Genomic DNA, 9,600 nt, shown 5'->3' on the forward strand with positions numbered 1-9,600 from the left:
ATCAGTGATTGTTTAATTTCAATTAAGGGGAGGGGAGAGACATAAGAACATTCTTGTGCATGAGAAACAATGAAATAGGAAACTTTCATGGGAATGTTCTCTGTCTCGATTTGGGTAGTAGCAGTTACACTGGAATATACATCTGTCAAAATTCATCATAATACACTTAAAATCCGTGTATGTAAATTATGCCTCAATAAAGTAGATAATATTTAGAAGTCTTCAGTGGTTTCCCACTGCACTTGCAACAAAATTCAAACTCCTTCTCTTGGCCTCCAAGTCCCATCATGATCTGGTACCTGCCCACTCCCCCCACCCCACCCCCACCCCAGCCTCATCTTCCCCAACACTTCCCTTTTTTGCTAAATCTCAACCACACTATCCTCCTCTTCTTATAATGTGCCAAACTTTTTGCCATCGAGGACCTTTACCTAGAACATTCCCCATTCGTACCTCTTCTCACGGCTGACTTCTCTGTATTCATCAGTTATTACCTTACATGTTCAGGTAGCCTTAGCTGTCTGCTTGCTTAATGTCTGTTTCCCTCACTGCAATGTAAACTCCGTGAGGACAGGAGACCTGGTCTCTCCTGTTCTACATTTTATGTCCAGAACTTAGCACAATGCTCAGTAAATTTTGATTATTTGAACAGATGATAGCAGTTAGCTATTTGAGTCTAGACAACTTGGGATTCACATCCATGGGCTCTAGTTCTTCTTTTGTCACCAATATTCTGATAAAATTTTAAAATATTTTTATTTCCTAGTTATCAGCTACCTTAAAGACACATTATAAAAATCAACGGGACTAATAAGTGAACAGATTAAAAGCCATCTTGTTATTTGTTGTTTGGTGCCAGATGATAATGGGCATCTGAGTAGTTCTTTTAAAGTCTAAAATACTTTTATAGTTACGATTTTTATCTCTTTAGTAATTCTTAGGTGAGATAATCAGCAGTTTCCTTATTATGCAGATGAAAAAGAAAGGAAGGAATTAGTTATAGAAAATTTAAACTAATTGCCTAGGGACCAGAGTATGAAACCCAATAAAAATAGAAGTTTTGGTATATGTCCTTTTTTTCCCCCCAAAAAGCTAATTATTTCTAAGTAAGTTCTACATTCAGTTTGTGGTATGGTGGTTTTGTTTACAGCTCCTGGTGATAAACAAGATAAAGTCAAACAGAAAGCATTTGTGGAGCCATATTTTAAAGATAATGAAAGGTAAGTTGGCCTTGGTTAATACCAGCAATGTGATTGGAAGTACCACAGAGCTATCTTTGTCAGAGGATCTCTGACCTATTAAAATTGCTACTTTGGTTAAAATAGAATCTAAATCATTTACTTTATGACCATAACAAAAATGGAACTCAGGTATAAAAGCCTCTTTGAATGGACACTACTCTAGCTGTCTTTCATAGCTTCCTTGCTCTGGTATGAGAAGATGTTCTAGGCTCCTGCCATAGGCTGGAATCTGTCATTTCTCCAGGAGCCCTAGTTTAACAGTATTTAGGCCGTAGTCTGACTGCTGGGGTTGCTCATTGCTCCAGTTAGCCATTGTTTCTGGCCCTTTTAGGTGGACAGAGTTAGAAGTAAAGTTTTTGTTTTTTAAGATAAACTACATGTGCTCATACTGATAGCTTCAAGTTCAGGACTACAGGATTTCTCTGTAACCTCCCCTGTTACATCTGTATCTAGTTCCCCGCTTACTGAAAATCCCACTTCTCAGTGCCACTAACATCATTCTTCATTTAACTTGATTCCACAGAACAGTCTCAGAATAATTCAAACTATCACGAATAACATGATTTATGAAAATGGTTTAAGACTTTTTTGAGTCTTTTTGTCCTTACGATATATCCCATCAGAAAGGTACAGTCAAATCACTGTGTTTTCAGGTCACTTAGGATAATTATTTTCACTGTAGTTGTGCCACCAACCCAGTATCCATGTTTGTGTTATTTTGCTTTTGATTTTTTAGAAATTGTTTCCTTTTATCTTTAATTCTTTCTTTAAAATTAAGGGAATTATGTATATGATACCAGAGGCTGCAAAATGGTATATTCAGAAGTCTGTCTTCTATACTGAAGTCCCCTTCATTTTGATAGCTTCCTATTCCTACACACATAACCATTTGTTAAAAATTTATGGTTTTCCATCCATTTTAAAAAGTAAAAGCAAATTTCTATCTATATATCTTGAAACTGATGTAGATGTAGATAGATAATTGTACTCTCTCCTCTATACAAATGGTAGAATGCTATATATGCTTTTCTCTACTTTCCTTTTTTCATTTAACTACATGTCCTGGAAATCACTCATAGTAGTATATAGTGATATTCCTCGTTTCTTTTTTTAATTTCATGGTATTTTGTTGTTTGTACCATAGTTTATTCCCTAGCAATGAGCATTTGGGTTGTTTACAATTATGCTAGCATGCATAATGCTACAGTGAATAGCCTTGTGCATTCTCTTCAAATTTTTGCCTGTGCATCTTTGGAATAGATTCCTAGAAGTAAGATTGCAGAGTAAGAACTGTCATTTCAGATGTTTCTAATACAGGTTCACTAACTTGTTTTTTTTTTTTTTTTTTTTTTTTTTTCTATTTTTGGCTGTGTCGGATCTTCTTGTGGCGCATGGGCTTCTCTTTCGTTGTGGCGCACGGGCTCCAGAGTGCTTGGGCTCTGTAGTCTGCGGAACGCGGACTCCCTAGATGAGACGTGTGGGCTCATTAGTTTTGGCACATGGGCTTAGTTGTCCCGCAGTATGTGGGATCTTAGTTCCCCGACCAAGGATCGAATCTGTGTCCCCCGCATTGGAAGGTGGATTCTTAACCATTGGACCACCAGGGAAGTCCCATAGGTTCACTAACTTTTAAAAAAATACATGAGTAGTTTTATTTATTCTAAAACCATTAGATAGCTGGAGATGCAGGACGTGGGTAAAGATGTAGGGATAGTATACGTCTCAGAGTTAGTGTGGTCCCTTTCCCCACTGAGAGTACTAGCAAACCCTGGGAAGATGGGTTGTGTTATGTCAGTGACAAGAAGCTTAGTAACCTTTTAGGTGATGCTTGATGTCTACTGCAACTGCCAGTCTACTAATGGATTCCCTGCTGCGTTATAGTACACTACAGAAACAGAATAGATTCAGAGGAAAGGATATGGCTAAATTATATTCTATATAAACCTAAGATTCCATAAACTATTTGAAAGAAAGTATAGTCATGGCAATATTTTTTTTATCTGTTGTTTCTTGGTCTTTTTTAATTTACCGGTTGCTCCAGAGAGTTGTTGGATTTAAACACAAAAAGGACCTATATAACCTGATATGTTTTGAAATAGAGCATTTAAAGCTTTTTTTTGAAGAACAGTTCTTGCCAACTATCAAAATACCTCAAAGGAATAGATGTGTTACCAACAGGTTATTTTAAAAGTCAGTTTTTGTGAGTCAGACTGTTTAAGTTCACTGGTGATGTTTCTATTATAAACAAATGTATATGGTGTTACGTAAGTCTTCATTTACTTGTAAATTTGGAGTTTTCTATATTGGGCTTTTTAAAGTAGGATGCAAGTATATTAATAAAGCAATGTTCCATGCTTCCTGATTGCTTTTTCTTACCAAAGAACTATATACCTCATCAATCCACACCTCAGTGGCTTTGACCCTTCCTAGGTTTCCAGTGGCTCACAATAGAATCTTTGTCTTTAAGGACAAGCACAAATGATAATTGTGCCTAATATTTTGAAGAATTTAAGGTAGACGGAAGCAACAAAAGAAATTGTTGGAGAAAATAGTAAATGACATGCAAACAAATGAATTTGTTCTTTAGGGAGGGGTAGGTTAGCCCTGATTTATGGGGTTTTAGTACTAGAAACCGAGTTAACAGGCAGTATTCTCTCAGTTATGTTATAGAATAGCTATTCCTGAGTTTAATAATACAGCATTCCTTTATGATTAGGTTATTTTATATTTTACCTCCCAACCTAATAATTATTTTCATCCAGCCAGAGGCAAAAATAGGAAGTAATAGTTATCTTTTTCAGTTAGAGAAAAATACCTATAAAAATACCTGATATGTAAAATACTATGTAATATGTAAAATACTTAATATTTCAGTGGAGAGTGAATGAAGACATGCTTGTTTTTTTTCACATTCTGAGGAAGCATTTCAAATAAAATGAATGAATGTTTTGGGATTATTTCTCCTCTGGATGCTCACCTTTGCTAATTTAAAACCTAAACCAAAGCTCTCTATAGTAACAGATAAATTTAATTCATTTCCCCCCCAGAGAGACTAGCTTACAAAATTTTCCTCATATTGAGGTGGTCCGGAAAAAAGAAGAAAGAAGAAAATTGCCTGGACACACATGTAAGGAATGTGAAATTGTAAGTACTAATGTAACTACTGTCATTTGGGTTATTTAAAGATGGCTTTATATGCATGATTTAAAAATCACATATACAAACCGTATTTGTATCTAGAAACAAGTTTGAGCCAGGAATAACAGAATGAATACATAGACTATACATACTGGCTGGGACCTGAGAGATATAGATGAAAACAAAAGCCCTCAATTTCTCTTAGATTCTCTAAGTGAATCTGGAGCCTAAGCAGTAGTTCTTATTTCCAGCTTAAGACATTTGTGCCATTTCTCTTTTCTATATTTATTTGTATGTCTTTTAATTTTTTGACTTTGTGTTATGTTACAGCAGAGGCTCTAACACATATACTATTTGGGCAAAATTTTGACATTTTAGTTGGAAACTTGGCTATTTTATTTTTTACTTAAACACTAGCACTCTCAGGAAATGAGATGTACTCATAATTGTTTTTTCTAAATAACTGGTACAACCATAAGCTCTTTTTCCCCAAACATTTTCCTTTCTAAACAAAATGTGATGAATAGGCTCTCCTTCATCCTTAAAACACAATTGTATTTTCCTTTTATACATTGGGTGTCTTGGACTAGATAGTATATCTTGAAGTAGATTGTACTAATCGTTCTCTTAATAAATAGTGCTAGGCAGGTTCTGTGTCTTTTTGAAACTTACTGTTTTTATTTCTTCCCTTGCTATCCTCTAGCTGTTGGATCCCTGCTTCCAGCAATGTACTTCCCCTTTTAAATTTTCTTCTTAAAAACTATGGCTAGAGAATTTGATAACCAAGCACATTAAAATTATGTATGAATAGGTTACAGTGCAGGTAAGCATTTGGTGAGAAAAATGCTGTCATATACTAACAGTGGGAGTGTAAATTGAGATCACTGTTTTGGAAAGCAGTTTGGTGATACAAGCAAAACCTCTTCCTGTATCATGAGTTTTCATAACACGAATGTATCATGATTTCTTAATTAAGGAATATGGTCTATACTAAATAAACCTCCAGTTTTTAGTTCTAAGTGGAGCTATTACTACCAGTGAGAAAAAAACTTTTGCTGGAAACACTATTAATTTGCTTTCCTTCTCTCAGGAGTCATTTTTTGTGCTGTTATCCAGTCTCTGAAAACACTGTTTCATGCATTTTACTACATTTTTTCAGTTTTTTAAGGTAGAGAGTAATTCTGTTCCCTGTTACTCCCTCATGACCAGGAGTGAAAGTGCCAGTCCCATGTATTTAAATATTGTCTATATGCTTACAATTACAGTTCCTAAATTTTTCCTATTGCCTGTTCCACATGTGGAATATGCAATATACATGTGGCTAATAGTCACCTCAAATTTCACGTGTCCTAAAGCAAACAGTTTCTATCTCCAATTCTCAAACCTTACCTCTGAGCCTTTTATATGTCCATTCTTCTCTAGTTTAAACCAGAGATCTTGTAGTTACCTACTTTTTTCTTTCATATCTCAGTAATGGATCTATCAGCAAATCCTATTGATTGAACTTTCAACACAGCAATGAATGGTCTTTTTCCCAAATGATCTTTTTAGAATAAAAGTTAAATCATGTCACTTTTCTGCCCAAAATCCTTAGTTGTCTTCCTCTCTAAGAAATGGTATCAAAGCCCTTATCAAGGACAGCAGACTCGCACCCCACCTCCTCTCTGACTATCTTCTAACACTCTTCTGCTTGCTTGCTGCGTTAACAGCTACACTAGCCTACTGTGTAATCTCGTGGCAATGTTTCTCTAACACTGACTGATAACCATGATTCTCTAAGGCCAGTTCCCAGGCTAAGGTAACAATGGCTTATATTCATGGCAATGAGAATGAAGAAAAAGATACCCTCCCCCCAAAAAGTTTCAGAGATACTCTAAAACCTTTAATTAATCTATGTAAAAGAAAAATATATTAGAAACCTTTACTTCAAAAAAATTATAGTCCTAAGTCTGCCACTTGTAATAGGTGATATCTTTGGTGAATTATCAATTTGATTTTCAGTTCCTCAAGTGTAAAATGGAATTAGCTGGATTATGTGATCCTATCATCTGTGTTCTATTAAACTCTACACTACTGCTTTATTTTCTTTAGATATAGAGCTTGAAGACCGGTATAGTTTTCACATAAAAGTTTTATCTTTCTTTGCATGAAGTTCAGGTTCTTTATGATCACACTTGCAAAAAGTAATATGCCTTTGATCCTAATTGAAAGATCTAGTTTAAAAGGGGAAGTCGTGAAGCCTACAACATTCAAAGCTAAATTTTTATTTTAAAAAATTGTAGTGAAAGGAAAATTACTTCAAAACACACGTTATATTCAAATAACAATTGAGAAATGTGCTATTCAGAGTGCAGGCCTTGGCCTTCTTGTTACTGGTCTGAGAAAGATGAAGAGTTTGCACCAGTATATAAATCAGCTGTACCACTAAGGACGCTGTAAAGTTCAGCTGGCACGTTTTTTTACTTGTAAGACTTTACTGATGCAGGAAGCAGTATGTTTTTTTACATTGTGATACAGGCTCCTTTTCTTTATGGAGCAAACATTTCACAGACCAGCACTAATTATTATTAGTAATTTATATAGTAATTTACTTAGAGATAGTATTACTTACTAATATTATCAGTGAGAATTCAGTTTCCTTAGCATCCTGAATAAGTCTCCTTAGCTTATAGTTTATAACCAGTAAGCATAACACTCCATTTATTATTCCTAAGTGGAAAACTCACCAGTTTTATTATCAGTATTATGCAGATTTTCCAGCAGAAGAAAGAGAAAAGAAGTTGGCTTCCTGCTCAAGGCACCGATTTCGCTACATTCCACCCAACACACCAGAGAATTTCTGGGAAGTTGGTTTTCCTTCCACTCAGACTTGTATGGAAAGAGGTGAGAATACAGATTGTAACATTTTGCAACTTTTTTTTTTTTTAATACTGTGTATCCCCGAGTCTAAACACTAAACTTTTTCTCCATGGTTCTCTACCTTCTGCTGTAAGTTGGGTGCCAGTTTTGTGACATAAATACAATTTTGTAAAGATAAAGACTTAACTTTCAACTCTTCAGATAACTTCATTGGAATCATAGATTGTTTAGAAGCACTTTAATGGGATTGTGTATGCATTATCCTCCTTTATCATTCAAATTTCAGAAAGTAATTTCTGTTTTATCCAGTCATCAAAATGACTTCTCATAACTTTACAAAAGTTGCCAGCAAATTTATATTGTTGAAAAGCATCTTTTTTTTTTAAAGAGACTACCCTGAATTTTAGATGTTAAAACCTCACTATTCAGAATGCTAATTATTTATAAAACATATTTGAGTAAAAAGGACTTTTGTTTGTTTGTCAAACTTTTGTTTGACATGCAACTAGCCCCTTCAAATACAGCACTTACATTTAATGTAATTTGAGAACGTATGCAGCTTTAAAGCTCCAGATATTTAGTGATAAGTTTTTCTAAAAGATGCAAAGTCTCTTACAGCTATTACCATACTTCCACTTTCACCATTAACAAGTCCTCTTTGACATGATGTCTCTGCTTGGTCATCAAATAGAATTAGACTCTGGATAGAGCCTGTGCTTGTACCCCTAATATGGCCTAGGGGTATGGCAGAGCAGAATCCTCCCCTGAAAACTACGTGAATGGAGACACCTTAGGAGAATCGAATAGTCTGAAGAATATAGGGACATGTCATCTCAACAAATAGCTACTGAAAAAAGTCTTTTTGATAAGCACCTGGAAGTTATCATAATAGTAAAAAGTTCATGTTTACCATTTGTCCCCATTTGCAACCAGTGGGAGGCAGAATAGGAAAGTGCTTAAGTGCTCTGTTTCTGGAGTTAGATCTTGGGCAGGGCACCAGCTTTCCTACTTCCGAGCTTTGGGAACTTGAGCGAGTTATCAAACTTCCCTGGGTCTCCATTAGCTCAGCTGTGAAATAGGCACAGTAGAAGCTGCTGCAGAGGAGTGTGAGAGTTATCCTAGATGATGTATACAGCACATTTGATAAATGTTTGCCATTGCTTTTAGTATAAATGAGAAAATTGATGCTAAGTAGTGAAATCATTAATCAACACAACCAGCTAATAGAAAAATCATGTGAACTTAAAAGGCATTAAATGAGACATGTTTACTGGATATATGCTGAAATATGTTGCAGATATTGTCTTCTAAATTTGTGATTTATTTTTAAGGTTACATTAAAGAAGATCTTGATCCTTGTCCTCGTCCAAAAAGACGGCAGCCTTACAATGCAATATTTTCTCCAAAAGGCAAAGAGCAGAAGACATAAATGTTGAAGCAAAAACAGGAGAGATGACAATATTCTTTTTATTTATAGTTAAAGTTGGTATTAAACATTGATTTTTTTTGATCTTCTGAAAACTGATTTATAAATCATTTTTCTATTGAAAATGTTTTGAAATAGCATTTACCCATCACACAGATGACTATTTAAAAATGGATAAGTTTATGTCATATTTTCTTGCTTTTGCACCTTTAAAATAATAAGGTGCTTTTATTTTGCACTCTAAGTTAAAAGTTGTTTATTACTTTATTTGGTAACACCTAATTACAATTTTGCAAATATGATAGTTGTAGTCTGATTTGTTGCCTTTCGGATTGTTTACTCCATCTTCCCTTGGTACTCACATTCAGCAGTGACTTCATGTTAACATAGATTTTTATGCTCTTAATCAATTTGCTCTTATGTAGGTCATTCCAATGTCTGGCATTCCTGTCTTTTAAAAGGCTAAATCTTAATAATCCTTTTAACTTTCCAGCTTCTTTCTTTCACTGACTTGAAATGAAGAACTACTCGGTAGTGAATTCCTTTCAAGGTGACTACAAATATCAACTTTTCCTTTGCCACGTACTATAAATTAACATCCTCTGATCATACTATTCTGGCTCTTCACGTGTTTTCTTTTCATCATACTTGTTCTTCCTAGTGCAGTTTTCAAACAATTTGAGTGCTTCTCTGCCCACATGTTCAAATTCAGTTAGTTGTATTTCTCTGGATTGACTAATGTTATGAACTTCCAATTTGTGAACAAAATAGATTTCTGTATTTAGCAACTTCCTACTCCTCTGGAACCCAGTGTCTGAGTCATCAAGATGACTGACCACATCTGTGTCACCTTTTCTAGTGGCATTTTGTTTATCAGTGTCTTGTGTATTCCTTTAATCCAGATCTTGACAGTATTACATAAGCAGGAGTACATGA

The 9,600-nt window shown here is 35.0% G+C and overlaps 1 protein-coding gene across 2 annotated transcripts in view; it reads left to right on the forward strand.

The window, feature by feature from the left end:
- The window catches only part of RBBP8 (RB binding protein 8, endonuclease), an 82,297-nt gene extending 73,538 nt beyond the window's left edge, over nt 1-8,759 (forward strand). For both annotated transcript variants that reach the window (XM_060118876.1, XM_060118877.1), the window contains 4 exons: nt 1,151-1,220; nt 4,289-4,385; nt 7,121-7,262; nt 8,570-8,759. In XM_060118876.1, coding sequence (XP_059974859.1) covers nt 1,151-1,220; nt 4,289-4,385; nt 7,121-7,262; nt 8,570-8,667 — 407 coding nt within the window. In that variant the 3' untranslated portion in view covers nt 8,668-8,759. The remainder of the gene's footprint in view (nt 1-1,150; nt 1,221-4,288; nt 4,386-7,120; nt 7,263-8,569) is intronic.
- The last annotated feature ends 841 nt before the right edge of the window (nt 8,760-9,600 follow it).

Source organism: Mesoplodon densirostris, chromosome 15 (genome assembly GCF_025265405.1).
Source record: "Mesoplodon densirostris isolate mMesDen1 chromosome 15, mMesDen1 primary haplotype, whole genome shotgun sequence".
Taxonomy (NCBI): domain Eukaryota; kingdom Metazoa; phylum Chordata; class Mammalia; order Artiodactyla; family Ziphiidae; genus Mesoplodon; species Mesoplodon densirostris.